Source organism: Lissotriton helveticus, chromosome 6 (assembly GCF_964261635.1).
Source record: "Lissotriton helveticus chromosome 6, aLisHel1.1, whole genome shotgun sequence".
NCBI lineage: Eukaryota > Metazoa > Chordata > Amphibia > Caudata > Salamandridae > Lissotriton > Lissotriton helveticus.
In genome coordinates, this window is record NC_136067.1 from 2,039,967,601 (window position 1) to 2,039,991,487 (window position 23,887).

General features: G+C 44.9%; 1 protein-coding gene across 1 annotated transcript in view; it reads left to right on the plus strand.

Moving 5' to 3' along the window:
- The window catches only part of TMEM214 (transmembrane protein 214), a 418,213-nt gene that overhangs the window by 336,300 nt on the left and 58,026 nt on the right, over nt 1-23,887 (plus strand). The window contains exons 14-15 of the mRNA XM_078650054.1: nt 3,790-3,886; nt 6,864-7,032. Coding sequence (XP_078506180.1) covers nt 3,790-3,886; nt 6,864-7,032 — 266 coding nt within the window. The remainder of the gene's footprint in view (nt 1-3,789; nt 3,887-6,863; nt 7,033-23,887) is intronic.

Below are 23,887 nucleotides of genomic sequence, written 5' to 3' on the forward strand. Positions count from 1 at the left end.
ATTCAGCTACAGGTTAGCTTTTCAGTCTTTTTAGACTGGGAATTTGCAATGCAGCCTGGGAGCTGTATATGCTTAGTGTGTTATGAGAATTTCTACTGTTTTCTAAGCATTAAAACAGTTTCTAAACAAGCATTGGTGTTGTTTCTCATGTTTCTAATGCAAAATACACTGTATGGTGGAAATTCTTCACGGCATATTCCAGCTCTATTGTTTTATTTGGCTGCAATTGCTTATTTTTATATATATATATATATATATTTATATATATATGTCTATATATATATGTGGAGCACATATAATATATTGTTTCCGGGGTCCCGCGCATGGGCGGGAATATTCTAATGCTTATGACTTTGATGAGGATACCCCTGGAAGAGAACTAGGATTACAGGTAAGTAACTAATCCATTCCTACAGCGGCCAAGGAGCTGCCCCCTCCACATATGGCACCAGCGCCACAGTGGAGTTTAAATTTGGTTCTGGCAGGATTGATGAGCCTTCGGGTTGGGCCTTTACAACAGATAGTAATGAAATATTTAACAAAAATGCTTAAAGTCCTCAAATATGCAGTCACAAGAACAAGGTAGCTAGAAGAACTCATCCAAAAGTTGTTCCAAATATGTTTTTTTCAGTGCCTGTTAGTCAGACAATACAATTGCTGGCCTTTTTGTTGTTGTTTTTCTTATTCTTCAAAGTCCATGTGATTCAGCTTAGAGGGTTCTACTTAATCTAGATGTGTGGAGATCCATTTTATACTAGATTTAGGATACTAAACAAAAATAAGGCAAACAAATGATTTGTTTGTGGACCATAACCTCCGTGTCGTAGGTTCAACAATAATTAGCTGATCATTTCCAAGATGGATTGCTTTAACAATTCAAATGTGCAATCATTTTTTTGACAAAATGAGTTCAGAGTAGTGTTTCAATTGATAACATACAGCAGCCACATTATCATCCACTCACCCATTGACAAGATATTGCATCTTTTTTAAAGGAGTTGCTAGGACAGACACTGGTTAGGAATTTGTTTGGTATTACTGAACCTCCAAAACCCTCCTCCACAAATACCGCTATATAATCTGTACACAGCCTGTGAATCTAGAGTAGAATCATACTGCAAAAGAAACTAGGTATCTACAGAAATAAATAGTGCTGCAGATTGGAACTTATATGTTCACATGTGACAAAACAAATCTAAAACGGAAGTCCAGTAATTGTTGACCTCGGGTCCATGTCAGAGTGAGTTATACTGGCTCTGCCTTGGATACACCTTTCCCCCTCAAAATACATTTTTAAAGATTGGATTCCATTCTAAGCAACCAGATAGCAAAGCCTTGAGCCTGTGCCTCAAATAGAGTTTAATGCAAAAACAACAGGTGATGGACAGAATGCAGAACAATGTCATACATTTACCCCAGTACAGAGATCTGGCCTAAATCCATCGTTTTTTGCTCACCATGCCATTCCAGTTTGAACACAGCCATATGCAAATCAGTCTTGACCCTGTGCCCCATGGGAACAGTCCAGCCCGAACTGCCAAGCCAGGTCCTCCCTGGACTGGAAACAAGCATCCAAGGACCGGTTTTGGGCTTTAAGCCCTCATCAGCTTGGATAGCTTGATTCCAGTGGCATGAAGAGCACAGGACTCACGTCCGAAACCGGTCCCAGGATGCTTGTTTCTGGTCCAGGGAAGACATGGCTTGGCAGTTCGGGCTGGACTGTTCCCATGAGGCACAGGGTCAGACTGATTTGCATATGGCCATGTCTGAACTGGGGTGGCTGAGTGGGCTAAAGAATGGTGATGGATTAAACCCAGATCAGTTGACTGGGGGTGAGTGTTTGATTTGCTCAAACGCTCCGTCCATCATCCCCTTTTGTATCAAATAGAGTTTAAGGCTGCAAACCAGTTGTTACAGTTAGGAAATTCGATTGTTCCTTCTGTAGCACGCATCATGGTCATCATCCAGCAAAGGACAAGTACATTAGCTCAGAATTCCTTTGCATGGCACAATCTATCTAGCTAAGGGAACCAGTATTCCAAGTTTCAGTAGCAATCTTTGGACGGTGAAGCTAATAAATTAGCTCATCATTCCATTGCAAAAGGCAGTGTGCTTCTACTCTAATATTGCACTATCGATTTGGATAAGAGCATTACAGAGATGTGCTCTACTAAATGATGTATAGCATTAACTGTACTGTTTTGTCAGAGGGCAGGAAATTTCCATGTAAGAAAATTGTGTTACACTTAGTAACTTCTATTCCTGGTTCTCCATCTAAAAAAAACAAAAAAAAACCACCTGTGCAATATTTTATATTTTTGCATGTAATGGTGTGTTTCAAACAGTGGCAAAAAGTTACTAAACATCGCAGTTGCTTTTACAATCAATAATAGTGGTTGGCAGAAATAACTAGAGCTTTTGGTTTTAGTCCAGTGTCATACGCTGATGATACGCAGCTACTTTTCCCTTTTAAACATCTTACCCCTGAGATCATACAATCTTTCTCAGATGGGATGAAGGCAGTAGCGCGTTGGATGTCCTGTAATTTTCTACAATGTAATGTTGGGAAAACAGAGGTGATGCTCTTTGGGAAAGTCAAAATCCAATGGTCTCCTGATTGGTGGCCTCTGGACCTAGGCCCAGTCCCCGAACCCAAATCTACAATTAAGAATTTGGGAGTACGGCTGGAACCTGAGCTGACTATGAAACAGAATGTTAATGTAACAGTGGGATCATGTTTCCACATGATAGGTCTCCTCCGTAGGATATTTCCTTTTTTGCCTGATTCTTATAGAAGAACCTTAGTCCAGGCTCTGGTGATCAGTCGTCTAGATTACTGCAACGGTCTTTTAGCAGGAGCTAATGAAGAGGTTCTTGACCGTTTGCAGGTAATACAGAATACTGCAGCCAGATTGGTGCTTAACGCTCCCCCAAGATCTCCATCTAAGCCTTTATTATGCAAACTCCATTGGCTGCCCATACGTCTGCGAGTCAAGTTTAAGACTTGCTGTATCATTCATAAAAGTCTCCATGATTTAGGACCTGAATATCTGTCTTCCAAATTTGCTCCATATAACCCTATTCGTACCCTCAGATCCAGCCAACAGCTGTTGCTATAAGTACCTAAAATCAACAAGATCAGACTGGGCGGCAGGGCCTTGTCGGTAGTGGGTCCTACATACTGGAACATGCTCCCACTATCATTAAGGCAATGCTTTGACCATCTGAATTTCAGAAAAAATCTGAAAACTTTCCTGTTTAGTTTAATTAGCTAATCTAGCTTATTGTCCTTTAGATCCACAGCTTTAATTCTACTGTTATCGCTATTGCTCCATCAGATTTGACGTCAGAAGCGCGGATATACTCCCCCGGGAGTCGATTCAGAGCGCTATACAAACCTGCAAATAAATAAATAAATAAAATAGTGAAAACAATGAGCAAAACCATATTCTCAGGCATAGAAAAGTTTTTGAAAAACTTTTCCCTTTTATAGAACATGTTCTGCATTCCCTGACACAAATACAACTGTTGGATTGTTTATACATTTAATGAAGGCGCTCATGATAGCAAATTAGGTTACAAAGTAAATAATTTTCCTTAACTGCCAAAGTTACAACTTTTTTATAAATTGTGTATGGCAATGCTATTTTTAATTGTATGCAAAATTCCTTGCTCCTCCGTCTTTATATAATAATTAATCTATCATTGCAGTTACAGTGATTGTCTTTTAATATATATTCTTCCCCCGGTCAGACACCTATATTTTAATTTGCAAACATTTAATTTTAGCCTCCTCCTCTGCTCTTGTCCTGCGAAATTCTGGTATACTGTCCGTTTCTCAGCAAGCTTGGAGTAAAGTTTCTCACTACTCTGCCGAAGGATACAGGTTAGTGTTGCCTAATTAAACTCACTTTCTTCCACAGTTTTGTTTCCTCCTCTGAAAAATTCTTGTGATGTCATGCTGAGGCATACCTTCTGGTACTGAACAAAATTTGTTTTGACTTTTCAATGTAAAGCAGTTCTTTTATGACCGCACTCCCTTATGTAAAAAAAACAAAAAAACGAATCCTCTAGTGGATACTATTTGTTCAGCAGAACCTTTTTATAATAAATAGCCCAGCCATGTGAACTTGTCATGCTTTGGCAATGTAGTGATATTAAGCCTATGACACGTTGGCAAAAGATGGTAAAACTTCACATTACATTAACATTGGTACTACTGTTATTTTCTTACAGAATACTTTAATAGAGATGGATACATCCTCTTTAAAAAGAGTTCCATGACAATTGAAAGTAGTGTTTTGTGTTTTCTATGACCAGAAAAATGCTTATTGCTCATTCCTCTATAGGACACCCCATGACATAGATTCAGAGTCCCCTTATATTTAACCATCGAATTTCATCAGCAGATGACAGCAGTTAGGTCACATGTCTTGAAGTGCAAACCCGGTCAAAGATATTTATGGGAAATGTCCATATATCATCTACATGTGATACTTTAGATCTAACCCTGACCCCTTTGTCTGCGAGTCCTGCTCTTCGATGCACCCGAAGAGCGCTGGAATCCAGTCTTTCTGCATAGGACCTGCAAGGCACCCTAAAGCAGTCCTCCTTCCCTTCCTTCAGATAAGTGCTCACACAGGCTGTTATCCCTCGTGTTTCTTCCAGCAAAAAAACACAAGAAAGGCTATAGGTGGGAAAAGTCTCTTGTCATATGATCCTATTTCATTTGTAAAATAAAAGGTGACTCAGCCATTCCCTCTACTGGATCTGCAACCTTCCCCAGATTGAAACCGTTCGGCAGGCCACCTTGAACATTTTCAGGACAACCCACTATCCTTTGCCCTTTGGGTTTAGTGAATTACAAGCTATTTGGCCCTACTTTCTTTCGCTGTGTTCTATCCAGGTAAACGGGTAACATGACCAAAGGTGGTGTCTGTCTACCACCTGGTCTAGTCTATCACTCTTGCATCCTTCTTTCTTCCTTCTCATCCAGACATGGAAGAGCAGCAACTGCCTAGGCTGGACCCCAGGCTTGGTGTAGCTTACTACATTGACTGCACAAGACAGGTTGAAGTTGATCAACAGCTGTTTGTGAGATTCGATGGAGCCAAGAAGAGCAAAGCAGTGACCAAGAGTTTCAATCCACCTTTGTTTATCCTGTGCATATAACTTTGTTATGAATTGTCCCAGAAAGTCCCCCCGGTTGGCTTTCAAACCAAATTTGCAAGGGCTGCTGCTTCTTCAGCTCTCACTTAGCCACTGCTTTGTTGCATGGCATGACTTCCTACTGCTCAATCCCACCTCCCGAGAAAAATTCTTTAATACTCATTCATAAAGTGAAGCATATGCAGGAAGAAGTATCCATCAGAAGAAAATAATCCTGGTCTTGGGATTCTCTGTGAATTCATAGACAATAGTATATCTGTGTACGTGTGGGATCCCAGAACACTATTTTTTTTAAACAAAACCATGTTCAAAAGAGTCAACATTTTCTAACTACATACACTTATCCCCAATCTACCCCCTTTTTTAAAATCCAAAGAATATGGGGAAATATAGCCACTTACTAATAGGCTTGGCACACACTGTATCAAGAGTGTGGAATTCCTTTTGCCCAATGCCCAGAACATATTGTTTGGGTCCAGGAGAAGTATTTGTTGGCATGTTGACCTCTGGTCAAACACGCTTCTCCGTCGCCCTTATGGGAGAAAGACCATTCAGCTCAAGGCACATGGTCTTCTATGGAAAATCTGTATTGCCATGTGGAAACTTTCATAGATAACTATTCTATGCATCAAATACTTCAGGTGTCTTGAGGGGAAAAGCATGACACTGATTCGGTGGATATCCTTAGGGCGCCATGGTACTGTTTGTGTGTTCACACACGATAAATCCTTTCTGCCTGGAATCATGTGAGCTATTGTTGAAGCGTACTTCAAACAGTTACTGTGTGTCCTCGTGGTGCACACTAATGTTGATTAAATAATCGTTCCTTTCTTTTACCAGATTTATCATACCTGGATACTGTTCACAGATTTATGATTCAGTCATTCCTTTCTTATTATCCCAAACATTTGCATCATATTGAAATCTAGATAGCATGTGTCATTGGGGGTGGACTTTCGTCAATGTTGGTGACATCCCAGATCCCAAATAAGGAATCAAAAGTACCTGTGAATTTTCACTTTTTTCCTGCCCTTCAAGGGTGCTTCATACGCAGCAGTTTTTTTTCTTTCTTTTTAAAATGTTAATTTGTTTTGGGGTTTTTCTAAGCCATGTGGAAAATATAACAGACTGAACTAATCCAAAAGTCAAATATTTCTGGTGCATTGAAGAAAGAGCATGACACTACACGTGGTAATCTACTTCCAAATGCACCCAAAAGCCATTTGGGATATAGCGGCTAAATGTTTTATGGACTTATAATTTTTTATGTGCATCCTAACCACATACACATTTCTATGGGAGCAAGTGTTTAATACAGGTGAGGGTATCTTATAAAGAAAGGAACAATAAGGAAATTGGCTAAGATGAGGGTAGGGGGGCTTTTGCAGCTTGAAGGGAAAATGTTGAGTTTGGGGAGTAGCGAACGGAACAAGATGATGAGCGGAGTGCTGTAACTTTTCAACCACTCACTTCTAGTCACAGATCTAGGTGTAATCTATTATTCTTTTGCTCACTATGTCACCCTACTGGTGAGTAGTCATTTGTGGAGAGCACTAAAAGTGGGATGCAAAGAGGTAATGGGAATCTCTTTTTATGTTTTATTTCTGTTTTTGGTAAACTGCAAATCTTTCAACATTGGTTTGTTTATTGTAATTGAACGTAATATTATGGTGATTTTCTTCTCTCTTTTTCAGTTATTTAGAAGAAAACGTCCCATTTTACTATTCCGAAGTGGCAAAAGCTGTTGGTCCAAACTTGCAACTGACATGGGTGAAGATAGTAGAGGCAGCTACTTATGTGTTTGATAAATGTTCTTATCAGATAGCCTGGGTGAAAGACAACTTACCCTGGTTTATTGAATGGGTAAGAGCTGTATTAGAAAATGCTGTTTTTTTCCACTTGTCACCTTGCACCATTGAATTGCTTTTATTCACCACCCTTTTGTTGGACTGACTCATCTTAATATCACCTGCCTTCGTACTTAAACGTGTATGTTTAATAGAAAACTATAGTGCATGATAAAGTGTGCTGCAACTTCACCCAGAAAGTCTGAACTCGTATGCAAATTCACTGACTGTGCCAGAATATATTTTGCATATAATTGTTTTTAAATTATGGTATGTCTAGGGTGTCCAAATTGCATGAACATTGAATACCTCTGGCCCCAAGAAGATTCCGGAATGGCATAATGCCAACAGAGCTGATGTTTATCCACAGTTGTGTTGGACTCTAGAATCCTGGAGCACCCTCTATGGGAGACCAGCCTTACCTGTTCCTGTTGTTCACGGCACACGAGGCAAGCCGCGAGCCACAGCGTTTCTATCGCTCCGAGGCTCCGTGGTGAGCGAGCGGGAGCAGCAGCAGCGACAGTAGAGGCAGCGGCCCGGCCCAGTCGGGAGGACGGGCAACGGAGGAGTCTCGTGTGGGCGGTAAGTGGCAAGCGCGGCATCTATCAGCAGGCGGCCGCAGTGAGAGTGAGCCTTTGGCGGAGGCATGCATGATTAGATTGAGGTGCTGCCTGTGACCCCGCCCTGTGTGCCCCGCTTGCCTTAGCTTTTGCCGTCCCTTTGTCCAGCTCTTCCGCAGCTCCTCCTGGCACTCTAGCCTGCAACCCCTGCATACCTCGTATCCTCTGCCTAAGCAAAGCAAAAGTAAGCAAAGTAAAGTAAAGCAAGACCACTCAGCAAGTGAAGTAAACTAAAAACAAAGTCAAAGTAAGACGATTCAGGGCACCTTTGGGTGCTCAAAAACCAAAACCAGGGGTGCCCAAAGCACATTAAAGTAAGTACCTCAGAGGTGCGAGGCAGCAGCAAGTAAACCTAAATGCAGGACAATCACGCCAAAAAGCAAGACGTATCGCTCCAGACGAGCCAAAAACAGAGTTGAAAATCCGTGCTAGTAACCCACTATGAGATCAGGAAAAGTCAGGGGGACGGCATGCAACCAGCAGCAGAAATCCAAAAAGCTGGGAGGGGACCAACAAGCAACTGAAAACTTCAGCAAGCTCCAGGAAATGGAACAGGAATTGGAATCTGATCAATAGCAAAACCAAGAAAAAGATAAGGAGAGTAAAATAGATAACATCCAAGAAGACAACCATATCCTTACTATTGCTACTTGTTCCCCCATCATAACCTGCATTAAACCTAACAAGCGGGCTCTTTTTTTTTGCAGAGTTTTATATAGCGCGAACTAGACCCGAACCGAATCAGGTATCGGAGCGCTTTACATATTTTCCAGTTACGTTACATGAGGGCACACTTTCATTTTAGGCACGGGGAGATTAAGTGATTTGCCCAGAATCACAGGAGGTTTTGGCGTCGTTACCGAGACTCGAACCCAGATTCCGAGGTCGAGCGCCCTAGCCGTTAAAACTTCTTAACCACTTGGATGCTAAGGTACACCCACCTCTTCCCATTGACTTTCCATTGAAATCAATGGAAACTCCATGACGAGTTACCCTTGTCATTAGCACTGAAGGGGTTAAAAGTATGCCGCAGTCTATCTCCGGTGAAAGAAAAGACTCACAAAGCACTCAAGGAAGCAAAGGACGCCAAGAAACCCAAGGGGGTTAGGCCAGGCAACAACACCAATGAGATACATAGAGATAGTGTTGGCAAAACAGCAAATAAGGAAGGCACAGACAAGTGGACTCCAAGCCCACCAAGATAGAAAACGTAAGCAGTGCCAGTCCTACATAGGGCTGTTTGAGCCCACTTATTGACCACCAAGGATCCCATCAACAGACCGTTCAGGCTGTAGTCCATAGTGTCCCAGGATTAAACTGGGAGTCCACATCCAAACTATGGACCTGCCAGGCTCAATCAAACCAATTGACACCAGCAACATCAGCAAAAACAAATCGCTTTGCAGTGCCTTAAAGAGCAGAGCCCCGAGGACAACCTGGTGCACTGGCAGGACAGCATCGATAGCTCCTGCACATTACTAAACTCACCGGCAGACCCTCAACCCCTTGACCAGTTTGGGGGTCAAGTAGTCTATGGGCAAGAACAATTCCCCGCCAATTTAAAACCACCAATTAACTAAATCCAAATTGCACATCAGTTGGAGCAGGGACGATCTCAACAAAAGAAAAACAGGCTAGTGCCCTACCACTCGCACAAGGCTAAAGAATTTATTTATTTATTTATTTGTGTATTTTATAAAGCGCACAGCTGCCCCAACGGGGCGTCCCGGCGCTGATAGATCTGGGAACAGGGGGCGTATAGAAAAGAGCACTACATGGAGAAAAGGTGGGTCTTAAGACTTTCGGAATGCCGGTTCTGTTTGGCAGGCACGTAGGGTAATCGGAAGCTTGTTCCAACACTGAGTGGCACAAACCTCAAATGTTTTCCCTCCAGCCCGAGTTCGTTTGAATCTGGGAGTTGATAGGAGAAGTAGGGAGTTAGAGCGCAGTGTCCTGGTATTGGCATACGGCCGCAGAGTGCTTTTCAAATGGGCCGAACCATTACCCTTAGAAACTCGAAAAGCCAGAGTCATGGCCTTAAATACGCATCTCTTAGCAATGGGTAACCAATGCAGTTTACGGAGATGTGGGGAAATGTGATGTCTAGCAGGAATTCTCTCCACCAGCCGGGCGGCAGCATTTTGGACAGTCTGTAGTTTGACATAAACCTGCTGTGATACCAAGGTATAGCGCATTGGCGTAGTCAAGATGAGATGTTATCAATGCTTGGACCACAGTCTTAAGGCAGTCCACCGGCAGATAGTTAATAAGCCGGTTAATAGTCTTGATCTTTGCAAAGCAGGATGCTGCTACTGTTTGAACCTGGGCATTAAAACTAAGATGGTTATCCCAGCGCACTCCCAAATTTCTCAGAGTCTTTGGGCGTGGGGGCTTGGCTCAGATCCTCAGGCCACCACAGACTGGAATCCAGAGGGGACGGTGAATTAAAAAACAGGATCTCCGTCTTTCCTGCATTGAGTCGGAGGGAGTTGGAGTCCATCCAACTGGAGATATCCCTGAGACAGGATTTCAACGGATCAAAGGCAGAGGCAGAAGGTGCATCAAAGGTAAAACGTAGCTGAATGTCGTCAGCATAGGAGGTGGATTTAATCCCAGTTTGGGCAATCAGTCTAGCCAGGGGGATGAAGTAAACATTAAACAAAAGCGGGCTCAGGGATGAGCCCTGAGGGACTCCCCATTTGAGTGGTCTAGCGGAGGAGGTATAAGGAGAGGTATATACCTGCTGTGTGCGGTCGCAAAGATAAGAAGCGAGAAATTCAACCCAGGCAGCCACTTAGAAGCACAAAACTTATCTGCGCAACCAAGAAACACCAAGGAACAAGGGGGACAATATTCAGCGGAACAAGAAGGCCCACCAACAGGACCATTTTGGAATCAGCTACTAGGCATTTTGAAAACTATCGGATCAGCTATCACTTATCATGCCGACAAGCTGGACACTCAAGTTGAGCTATTAAATGTCTTAGCATTATACGTTCAGGGGATAGAACAAAAATTGCACGTCCTAAACACCATGATAATAAAGTTACAACATGCCCAGGACATCGCATACCATACGTGCCATTGTTACCAAATAATCGATAAGCTCGCAACTGTTCCAACTATAATGTCAAAGAAACACAAATAAATTCCATAACATCCATGGAAAGAGACCTCATAGAAGCAGACAGACAGTGGGGACACCTCCAGTATTAACATCAAACGATCACAAGAGGAAATTAATTCTCAAGAAGGAGAATGCAGAAACCTACGTGACGCAGAGAAAGGGTTCGAACAACTAGATGAACAGCTACATTTAGGAGGTTCATCACCAACTCCTAATCAAAGTAATTCACCACAGGAAGTTGTAGAAAGCAAGGAACAATTAAGCTTGAAAACACCCCTCACAAAACGGAAACGCCTGAGGAAAGCAAGGAAAAGTAAATTAAATAGTCATTCCACAATCATCATTGACATCTACCCAAAAAAGCCAGGATAAAGGCGATTAAAGCAATAGCGGTGCAGTCAGCATGACGGATCATAACAACCCGGCAATAAAAGAGGCTGCCGCCTCAAGAAACCACGATGCGCAAAAAAAGGAAAATTTGTCAATAAGTAAAATAGATGACATATTCAAACCCCCGGTTAAGAAGGTACATAATAAAGCAAAAAGTAAAGAAATCGTAAAAACAGATTCAAACCTAATCTCACAGGAACTAAAGACAAGTGAAATATGCATGCAGGACGAAGCACGTAGTGGGAAAGGAGCTATACAGGCGCAAATTTTCAATAACCAATTTAAAACGAACCCACAGCCCCAGAGGGTTAGAGAGCCCATTGAAAGAATACAACAAGATCATGTCAAACATACCATCACGTCGAAATACGTAACCAAGGCTCAACAGAAGCATCAAAAGGGACCCCGATCGACCACATAAAAACCCAATTGCTCACTGCTCAAGGCCAGATAGAATCTCTCCCACATTATAAATCAAGGGGAGCCCACGATATATTGAATCAAAGTGCAATAATAAGGTTCTCTTCCAGGGGCAGAGTGCCCCTGGAGGCCTTTAAGGCAAAGTGTTCAGATTCTTTGAGGCCTTAAAGGCTAGGTGCAAGTCTGATTTTCTGTACAGGGATGTTATTTCTTTATGCAGCCTACATAGGCTAATTGCCTTTTATTACAGTTTCTTTGATGAAAATACGTTTTTTTCTGTCTGTGGAATGCATTTTAGGCTCCTGCTTTTTTTCTTGCATTTTTTCTATGGGTTATTTTCATTCTGCAGAAAATATGTAATTATGGCTTTATTAGCCTATAGGTTATGGTTGGGCTGCATATTAGTGTATACGTGTATATGTGTATAATTTGTTTAGTACTATGTACTCTTATTATATATTTACCCATATATATGTATTTAGTTATGTGTTCCGGGTTCCCGCTCATGGGCGGAGATTATTCAGTGCTTATGACTAATGAGTATACCCCTGGAAGAGAAATAGGATTACAGGTAAGTAACTAATCCTTACTCAAATCCCTTCCTGCCCTGAGACATATCACATCCAGGGACCTGTAAAGAATTGAATTTAAACCTAACCCAAACCAAATAGGGCCTGAAATAACAACAGCCACTTGGATAAATTCCCCTGTCATTGAACAGATCTTGAGGCACAAAGAAGTATTTGCATCATGGGGTATAGAATAAAAAAGGTGGAACCTTCTTGTTATCAGAGCCCGCTACAACACCCCTACTGCACAGAGGGCGTATTAAAAGGAGCGAAAGGCCCTGAGAACCCGGACCAAACTAAGTACGAAGCTCAATCAATAAGACAAATCATGATTACAATCTCACACCCAGAAACAGCTAACAAATAGGATAATCAGTACTGGAGACCCCTAAATACACAACAAGGAGCAGCATGAATAAAAAAAAAAACAAATACATTGCAGGTCTGTAAAATCTGCTCCTGGAACGTGAACGGCTTAGCCTCTAAAATAGAGGAAATCGACTTTGCTGACTTCATCCTACAGTACGACATACTGCTGTTGCAAGAAACATGGCCGATAACACTTACCCCAATTGTAGGTTACAAAGAACATCATATCCCAGCTAAAAAAGAGTCCACACACTGAAGAGCCACTTGCACCTTGCTAATCCTGAACATCTACATGCACCCTGCTATAAGCATAAGGGGAGAGATATCCAACAATTGGTAGCCGCCATCAAAACCCTAAATCTTATCTACCCACATGCCAAGACAATATAGTCCGGGGTTTTCAATATAAAGCTGATGCAAGCCCAAGAAAAAATACCTACCTACTCACATAAAGGTCAGGAACGACAACACAACTAGACGTGACACTTCAGGCAAGAAATGTGCTGCACTACTGGATAATCAATTATTGTATACTTTGAATGGTTGAGGTCCAGAAGACAGCCCGGCAGCTTTTACAAGAGTGATAGCAAGATCAGGAGCAGCCATCAACTTCACTCTAGCTGATCCAGATCTATTTCCCTTCATTACGAATTTCAAATAATAGAAAGAGTAGATAGCGACCACTATCCTCAATCTTTTATATTAAGCAACATTGGCGAAAAGTCCCGACCAACCAGCGCCCTTACACAACTCGCCCAACTACAATTCAAACCGATTAACATGGAACAACAACACCGTAGATTCAATTATGGAGTTCTGTTCGACTCTATTGGCCTCTACCGATGCGAAACCATTAGGGATAGAGGCCTGGGAGTCCCTTGTTAACAGCCTGAAGAGAAAGTTCTCAAACAGTTCTAAAAACCAAAAATCCGCCAGGATTAGTGGGTCAGTATGGTATACTCACGCCCTAAGGATAAAAAAAGACAACTAAATAAAGCTCTGAGACCAATGCAAACTCAGGGCCAACAACCCTCTCGCCAGGCCCTGACCATAATCAAACAAATGAAAAGCGACCTAAAAAAGGAGATTCGTGCAGCAAAACGCACATACAATGAGCAATTTTGGATGAAAATGCTTCATGTCAGCCGACAACAAAATTCAAAAGAGTTTTGGGCTCAAATCAATGTCCTATCAAACGGAAAAAATCGGCATTACAATTCTGACATAACTGAGCACGCATGGAGAGTTCACATAGAAGCTACATTTAACACCCACAAAGTCCCCGGGGCTCCCGCCCACAACGACACACTGAAGGCGAGACGGTCTAGCACCATTATCCCTAGGGACACCCTAACTAAAGAACATTGGACTGCTGATACAACCTTCCAGGCCCCAAATTTCATGACCTGCAAATCTAATCCGAAAGATCACAGCAACCTCCAAGTCAAACAACCTTAAGACAAATACCAGCGAGGTCCATTTGGAACACCAGGGTCAGATCAGTCAATCCCTGATCTACAGATCACACAAAAACAAGTACTGAACGCAATAAAAAAACAGAGGTCTGACTGGAGGCCGGACCAAACTGCTTGCCCAACGCCCTATTTAAAAAAGACCCAGTATTTTGGTCTAATCATTTATTATTACTGTTCGCTCACATTCTGGAATCTCACACTATCCCAGACTCCTGGCGAGGAAGCATACTACACCCTATATTTAAATCAGGGGCCCGTTCAAATCCCTCTAATTATAGGCTAATAGCCCTCATTGATGTTGAGGCAAAAATCTACATCGCAAATTTGCTGAAATATCTAGAGGATTGTGTCGACAGCACTAAACTGATCCCCAATGCACAAACAGGCTTCCGAGCCGGAATGGGCACCTTAACAAATATATCTGCCATCACGCTTTTGGCCAACCAAGCCATTGCCAACTCCAAAGCTCTGTCTGAATGTTTTGTGGACCTCAAAGCAGCCTTCGACAAGGTCCCCAGAACAGCCCTGTGGGCAAAAATGAAGTCCTGAGGAGTCCCCACAAACATACTGAACGCAATAATCAACCTCTATTCAAAAACATGGGTTCAAATAAAAATGGGGAATGGTTGAAGTTTAACAAACAAAATCACCACCACCAATGGCTTAAAACAGGGCTGCGTTCTAGCGCCCTGTTTATTTAATATATATACAGCCGACTTAGATAATAACTTACGTTCAATATTAGGGGACGCCCCAAAACTGGGTAATGTGAGAATAGTAAGTCTGTAATTTGCCAACAACATTGTGTTGTTATCTCAAACACCCTGCGGCCTCCCAACCACTGATCAACCAACTAGCAGAATATACAACTTCAACTCAATTCGCAATAAACGTTTAAAAAACTAAGATTGTGTTTTTCGAGCCCACACAAAAAGATACCAAAATTTACTTGGACGATCAACAGCAACTTCCTGGATCAGTAGGGAACATATAAATATCTGGGAGTAACATTAGATCGCCACCTTAATTACGAGCAATAATCAGAACAGCGGAAAACAAAAGCAAAACAGCTATTATTTGCATTCAAAACCTTGCAAAAAAAACTTAGTGACTGTTCGACCCACTTATTAAAGGTCGTGGCAGCAACATTTTTACCATCAATCATTTACGCTTCAGAACTCCTAAACACAAAGGACGCAATAACTCTGAACATCGCCCAAACCAGCCTTTCTTCAAAAATCTACTCACAATTCCGTGCCACAGTCCTCAAGCCCGGTTTAGATTAGAATTCGGGCTAAAAAAACAGATCCCGTCAAGACAAGGTGCGCTGGTAAAATACTATTGGAGAATGCGGGTAGCGGAGAAAGAGACTCTGGCACACTACTGCTGGCTGGAGGTTGAAAGGCAATCCAGATTGAGGAACTCAATTTATCAATTTTTAAAGCAATCGATTGAAGTTTTAAAGTTAGAGGAAGCTTGGCACATAATACCATCCTATTCGGTGTTCAAAGGAATAACCAACAAAACGATCAATCAAATATCTCAGGAAAAGAACAAATGTAATGTAATGTAATGTAATGGGATATTTATAACGCGCAACTATCGCTCCAAGGAGCATCTTGGCGCCCACTTGTATGGCTGATCAGATAGAATTCTTACACTAGGGATCTGGCAGTGGTGTCAGGTAGAGTAAAGATCCAGGTTTTTAATTGTTTCCTGAATTCAATTTCTCTATCCAAGGCTCTTATGTGGGGGGGAAGTGTGTTCCAGGCTTTTGTGCCTAGCACCGCAAGGGACTTGCCCCCGCGGGTCTTAAGCCTGAATGATTGAGCTGCCAGAAAATTGGCGTTGGTCGAGCGGAGAATTCGAGTTGGATGGTATCTGATGAATTTTTTCCGCAATACAACGGTCCTAGTTTATGAATTGCCCTGAAGGTAATGAGCAAGATTTTAAATAGAATTCTTTTAATGATAGGTAGCCAATGTAAAGTCTTAAGGGCTTCCGTTGCTGATGATCTCCTGGGCCACTTTAATACAAGTTTGGCCGCTGAGTTCTGCACCATTTGGAGCCTATAGGTAACCTCCTTGTTGGTACCTGCATATAGTCCATTACAATAATCAAGGTGGGATGTGACCAGTGCGACCACTACTGTTTTCCTGGCCTCCAAGGGAAGGAGGTCGAAGAACTTTCTCAAGCTCTTTATAACACCAAAGCACGTACCTGCCACTTTCAGTGCCTGCTGTTTAAAGGACAAATTCCAATCAAAGGTCACTCCCAGATTGCGGGCCGTGGTGGCAGTATTGGGTGGTATTTCTGCTTTCTCAGGCCACCACAGTCTGGGTATGAATTCATTGTTTGGGCCCATCGGTATTGTCTCCGTCTTCCCGGTGTTACATTTCAAATGGTTAGACCGCATCCATTCAAAGGTTGCCGTAAGGCAGCCCTTGAGTTTCTCTTCCCAGACCTGGTTATCTTTATCCATAGTCAGGATCAGTTGCGTGTCGTCGGCATAGGCTATAGCTTCTATGCCAAACGATGCAATTAAACTGATCAGGGGTGCGGTATAGACATTAAACAATGTCGGGCTAAGACTGGAGCCCTGAGGTACTCCTGTCGTGAGTCTTCTCTCCCCAGAGTGAAATTCTCCTAGCGTCACCACCTGTCTCCTTCCACTCAGGAAGTTCTTGAGCCATTCAAGTACCACACCCGTAATGCCAAAGGTTTTCAGACGGTCTATCAGGATGATATGTGAGACCGTATCGAAGGCCGCCGATAGGTCTAATAAAATCAGGACGGCCTTCTACCCTTGGTCTAGGGCGGTACGGATGGTATCTGCGGTATGCAGGAAAGCAGACTCCGTTGAGTGCTGCGCTCTAAAACCAGCCTGGTTAGGATGCCATACTTCACTCTCTTCTAAGAACCTGGTCAGTTGTTGGTTGACCATAGACTCCGTGATTTTACATAGAGCAGGAAGTAGTGAGATGGGGCGCAGATTGGGCCTCATTCACCATGAAAATCAACGCATGGATGGTGTTGCCAACATATAAAATGTTAAAGCCTCAATCATACCTGTCGGAACATTTTGCAAATCGCATAAAGCAGCAACTGATTTTACTGAGACTGGGAGTTTACTCATCTAAAGTCCTAACCCCAAAATGGAAACAGATCTGGCCCTCAATGGAGTGCCGCCTTTGTGGACAAGGAGATGCATCATTACTCCACCTACTTTGGATTTATACAGCATTATTATCCATACGGAAATAACGTTTACGGCCAATAATGAAAAGAGAACAAATAAGGACTTGTAGATCTGCCGAAATAAAATGGTTAGGAGACTCGACAACACAATTGGCATGTAAAGCAATAAAGTGTTTGAGTTTAGCTGCAAATGAACTAGAAAAAAAGAGACAGAGAACTTGAACCGGCAAGGTGATGAAGTGCAGTTAATCAGTCTCCAGCCTACACAAGAACTACGTATTTTATAGCAAAACTCGCTATTAAAAAACTGAATGAATCAAGAGTACTCTTTAAAAAGCTTTTATTATACATTTAACGAGAATTTATCAATTAATCTGTACTATGCTCATGAATTGGACGTGTATTAGCGGTTATGCCGCTCTTTATCATTTAAACAAAATCAAATAAAGTAATTTCTACTACTACTATTGCCACACAAAAAAACCCGACCTCCGTTTCTTGAGGGTAGGAGTACAGGAGTGTCCTAATATGACCTTCAGACCTTTCATGGTATGGGGAGTAAATGGGTGTGTGCTTCCCTTCATCTTCCCCGCCAAACGAAAAAGAAGCCTGTGGTTAAGGGGTAGTGGTAAGGGTTTTGTTGGATATGACATTCAATGTTATCACATAGCTCCCAGAAACAGTTTAGACAACAGGGTTTCTTATACACATACATACCTATCAGATGCACATTATAACTTTTGTTGTTCTAATTGTTTTAAACTTATTTCTTAAATCTTTTAGACCGATGTACATTGTTGTATATCTTTTCGGAAACAAAGCTAGTGAATATTGAGATTTGAATCATGATGTATATTCAAAAGTAGCCCTATGTCTTTAAAGAGCCTGGTTGACTTCTATAATGGCTTTAAGCTATTTTTACTTCTCTGACTGTCACTAAAGACTGGGCTTTGCCTACTAAACACTGTTTGATTAATAGATCTACTTTGTTCAGCATATTTATGGATTTCTTTCCATGTTTCACACTTTAAGGATTTGCACTTTCTATTGGGCCTGTCCCCATGTGTTCACTTTTTGTGAAAATGTCCTTCCTGTGGCAATTAAAATATCGGAGTGCTTTATATTCTTGGCCAACTAGATTCCACATCTTGAATAGTACCCGTTTTGTCAGTAGAAGTCCAATGAAACCTTTCTGGGCTCACTAGAAAATCTCCTCAAAGGTAAATTACCTTCCAGAGCCACCTAACATTTACCTGGAGGTGGGCCCTTGGCCAAACATGAGAGAAGGACATGTGCTGTCTGCACCTCAGCAATGTCGGAGACCTTATTTAATCTTGCTTCATGGTCAGAAAAAAAGATGAAACCTTCGTTTAGTCGGGCATAGACATCCGCAATGAGGGCGTGATCTGAAAATAACAGTTAGTTATAGATTCCTTACCTTCGAATTACCCCCAGCCGTCAGACTGTATGCTGATGTTGAATGTCTTGATGCCGAAGAACACAATTTACTTACTTTCGGTAACGATATGTCTGTGAGAAACATAGGTTAGTTATAGATTCCTCACCTTAGAATTACCCCCAGACGTCAGACTGGATCCGGAGAATTTTCGTCCGCATTACCCCTGCGCGTCGAAAGGTGTCATCGGTCGGCTCCGCGTTCCACATTGGTGTCGTGGTCGCCGATACGACGACGCGGCAGCTACTTACAAGCCGCCTTCGTGCGCTGACATCAGTTCTTTCTATTCTTTGCGCCAACCAGCGCGATCCAGAGAGAGCAGTACCTCCAGTCACTTTTTGACTGAATCTTTGAGTCAACACCGTTTTTGAGTCGATCGACTCCTGGTGCAGGAGGGATGCCCGGTTTCAAGACTTGCGGGTCCTACCGAAAGCTGATGTCGGTGACGGATCCGCACCGCATGTGCCTATGGTGCTTGGATCAGGACCACAACCCCAAATCATGTTCTGACTGTCGGACCATGAATCCGATGTCTTTGCGACAGCGGTCCTGAAAGCTTCTCGAGGCCCGGCAGTCCACTCTGTTCGAATTCCCGGTCACGCGGGAGGTTGAGGAACCGGTCGCGGAGCCACCATCACCACTCTACTTCGAAGACTTCGCACTCCTCATGTAAGTCGAAGCACAAGAAGAAGTCGAAGAAGCACCGTCGCTCTTCTACTTCTCCCCGTCCATCAGCTGACGCGACGAGGGATGTTTGTGTTGCTTCTCCCGTGGCTCCATTTGCGGAGCCCGAAAAGTTGGCTCCGAGCTTCCCTCCCTTCCCGGGACCCGGAGAGACACCTGCCCAGCTTCGAGCTTTTTACGAAGTGATGCGTACCATCTTTGGGCAGCCCGACTCTGCTGGCGTGGCTTCGGGCCCCACAGACTCTGCTGGGGGCCCTGGGCCTTCGGCGCCGGCGACTTCGACCTCTGCACCGCAGCGTCCCCTTGAATCCAGGACAGGATCCAGATCGGCGCCGGTCGACCTCATAACACCTCCCCCGGCGCCGAATCCACCAGCACCACATCCGCTAACGAATCCGGTTGTGTCCCCAACCGGCGTCGACCCCGGCCTCCACAAGGACTTGGACACGTAGCCGGACCGACGTCGGCCGGCGCCAATGGGTACTTTTGTTCCCCTGTTCTACCCTGGTGCTTTTCAGACAGATTGGCAACCAGAGGAGAGTGAGGAGGACTGGGAGGGGTCTGGAGACCCTCTAACTGACCAGTAGGGATATGCTCAGGACTGGAAAGAGGAGTAGGAGGATGCCAGTGGTCTGGATACCTCTCCAGACCTTGGCATGTTGTCTCCTCCTACTGTGGCTATGGAGGAGGGAGCATCTTACGCAGTGGTCTTGCATAGGGCGGACGAGGCTCTCAACCTCGAGCTACCTACGGTGGGAGTCCGGACTAACCTCCTGACAGAGGTGCTTCAGCTGGCAGCGAGCTCTTCGGAGCCCCTGCTGCTGTTCAACAAAGCCATCAGACGTCCTTTGGGCACCAGGCGCAGGCCCAACACTGGGGCTCCAGTGGATAGGATGATTGCCCAACGCCACCGTCTGCCCCCCCCCGGGCAACCCCATTTCCTTTCCCAACACCCCACCCCTGAGAGCTTGGTGGTCCAAGCCTCCACCTCCAAAGGAAGCGCCTTCCCTACTGCACCACCTAATAGGGAATCCAAAAAGCTGGACCATCTTAGGAAGAAGATGTTTTCTTCCTCCAGCTTGGGTGTGAGGTCCGTAAACATCGCATTTCTGTTGGGCCGTTACACCCACTCCGTGTAGGATACAGTGGCGCTGGTGCTCCCTCATTGTCCGGAGGTGGCCCCGGCGTTGCTCTCTTGTGCTGTCGCCGAGAGGAGAGACGCAGCAAAGTTTACGATTCGTTGTGGACTGGATACCGCCGACTCGCTAGGCAGAACGATTTCAACGTCTGTAGCCCTTTGACGCCACGCCTGGCTGAGGTCGACTGGTTTCTCCGGAGATGTCCAAAGTACCCTGATGGACATGCCCTTCAAAGGTCGTCGCCTATTCGGCGACAAGGCAGATAGTACACTAGAGCGCTTCAAGGACTCTGGGGCTACGGCCAAGTCGTTGGGCGTCTCCACCACCCGTCCTGCACAGTCTGCCTTTTGCGGCTACGGAAGGGGTAGCCCGCCCCGTTCACCCAGAGCCACAGGCCAGCGCACGCTACTCAGCCCCTGCGAGCCGGGTCCATGCAACCCACCGTCGTGGGTCTGGAGGCCAAAGAGCGGGCCAGTCCATCCCCCCTGCAGCATCCTCCAAACCCTCCTAGTCTGACCTTTCAGGGCCACATCACCAGTGGGGTGCAGGATTCGTCATCACCTCTCCCACTGGCGCACCATCACGTCAGACAGTTGGGTTTTGCAGATAGTCCAAATGGGCTACTCCCTCCCCTTCGAGACTAGCCTTCCAGCCATGCCACCTCAGTACCATTGGTTATCGGAGGATCATCTGCCCCTTCTCCAACAGGAAGTTACGGCTCTTGGCCAAGGGAGCTATCGAGCGAGTTCCTGCCCCAGATGTAAGTCGTTGTTGGTATTCCCACTACTTTCTAGTGCCCAAGAAGGGCAAAGGCCTTCGTCCTAGCTTGGGTCTCAAGAACGTCAACCGCTTCCTCCGGAAGGAGAAGTTCAAAATGGTGACACTAGCTCAGGTCCTGTCTGCCCTCGACCCTGGAGACTGGTTGGTAGCGTTGGACGTGCAGGATGCTTACTTCTTTCACATCCCCGTCCTTCCGTCCCACCGGTTCACGGTAGGTCACAAGCACTTTCAGTTTACTGTGCTCCCCTTTGGCCTTACCAGCACCTCTCAGGTGTTCATGAAAGTTATTATGGTGGTCGCAGCTCATCCGCGCAGATCAGGGGGTTCCAGTCTTTCTCTATCATGACGACTGGCTGTTGCAGGCGGGCTCGCCCCAGGCAGTCGTCTCCCACCTGCAGACTACGGCGGATCTCCTACACTCGCTGGGGTTCACTATAAACATGCCTAAGTCGCACCTGATTCCCTCTCAGAAGCTCTTCCTCACCGGAGAAGTTCTAGACACGACCCAGTTTCTGGCTTATCCTCCTGAGCAGCGAGTCCGGGATATTCATGTTATGATTCCGACCTTTCAGCCTTTAACTCTGGTTTCAGTCAGAATGACCCTGAGGCTGTTGGGCCTCATGGCCTCCTGCATCCTGCCGGTAGATCATGCAAGGTGGCATATTCGGACTCTGCAGTGGAACCTGAAGTTCCAGTAGGCGCAGCATCAGAGGAATCTGTGTAATTGCGTCCAGATCTCGGAGGGCACTGCACACCAATTGCAGCTAACAAACCAGGATTGGGTCAGCGGCAGATCCCTCTCCCTTCCCCAACCAGAATACACAGTGATGACATACTGTCCCTTCTGGGGTGGGGCGGCCACATGGGAGAGGTGGAGATCAGAGCCCTCTGGTCTCTGGCAGAGTCCGGGCACCACATCAACCTCCTGGAGCTCCGGGCGATCTGTCTTACCCTAAAGGCATTCCTTTCCTCTGTTTGGGGAAGAGTAGTGCAGGTGTTCATGGACAACACCACCTCCATGTGGTACTACAACAAACAGGGCAGGGTGGCGTTGTGGACCTTTTGTCAGGAGGCTCTTCGCCTCTGGACATGGCTGGAACATCAGGGCAGGTTCTCTGAACGTTAGGGCGACAAACTCAGCTGCAGGTGCATGATGGATCACGAATGGCGTCTTCACTCCGAGGTGGCGCAAGGTCTCTTTCAGCTGTGGGAAGAGCCTTGGTTAGATCTATTCGGCACCGAAGAGAATGCGCAATGTCAGGAGTTCTGCACCTTGGAATTTCCAAGGCGGCACTTGCTAGGCGACGCTTTTCGTCGCGAGTGGAGTTGCGGTCTTCTATACACCTTTCCGCCTATACCACTTCTGCCCAGAGTGCTGAAGAAGATCAAGTGCGACCAGGCCCAAGTCATTCTTGTGGCTCCGGATTGGGCACGAAGAGTCTGGTATCCCGAGCTGTTACACATGGCCATCGATCCTCCGATTTCGTGTGCGTCTTCGGGAAGATCTTCTGTTGCAGCAGCAGGGGAAGGTCCTATGCCCAAACCGGTCCAGTCTCCGCCTCCTTGCTTGGAGATTGAGCGGCGAAAGTTGACCGCCTTCGACCTTCCTCCCGAAGTCTGTGATGTTATCTTGGCAGCCAGGTGTCCTTCCACTAAGACTGTATACTCCTGCAGATGGAGCAAATTTGTGGCATGGTGTACAGCGAAGGCTGTGGAGCCCCTTTCGGCCCTCTTTCTGAGGTTCTCTTGTTCCTCCTTTCTTTGGCCCAGCAGGGCTCTGCTCTGGGCACTCTCAAGAGCTACCTCTTGGCCATTTCAGCCTTTCTTAGGCTTCCTGATCAGCCTCCTCTTTTCAAGTCCCCTGTTGTAAATCGCTTCCTCAAGGGCATTACTCATCTTTTTCCTCCTATTCCCTTTGTAATGCCTCAGTGGGGCTTGAACTTGGTTCTGACTTACCTTATGTGCTCTCCTTTGGAGCCACTTCATAACTGTCCTATTAGACTTCTTACCTTAAAGACTGCTTTTCTAGTTGCTATCACCTCTGCTCACAGGATGAGTGAGCTCCAGATTCTTTCTTCAAAACCTCCTTTCCTGGCTGTTCATCCAGACAAGGTTGTACTAAGAATCAGACCTTCCTTTCTTCTCAAGGTGGTTACTTCTTTCCAGATTGGCCAAACCATCACTTTTCCCACCTTCTTTCCACCTCTGCATCTTTCAAAAGAAGAAGAGAGGCTCCACCGTCTGGATCCAAAACGGGAGATTTCCTTTTATTTGGATCGCACCAAAGCATTCCGGGTGGATGACCAGCTCTTTGTGGGTTACGTGGGCGCCAAGAAAGGTTGTGCCGTGCACAAACAGACCATCTCTAGGTGGGTTGTTTTTTGCATTAAGGATTGCTATTCGTTGGCAAAAGAGGAGCCTCCAGTGGGGCTGTGCGGCTATTCCACCAGGGCGACTGCAGCTACTACTGCTTTGGGACGAGGAGTCCCCCTCAATGACATCTGTCAGGCAGCTACGTGGGCATCTCTGCACACGTTCACTAAATACTACTGCCTGGCTGTTTCTTTCAGATGAACAAGTTACTTACCTTCGGTAACGCTATATCTGTAAGCAACATAGGGTAGTTATAGATTCCTTACTGCCC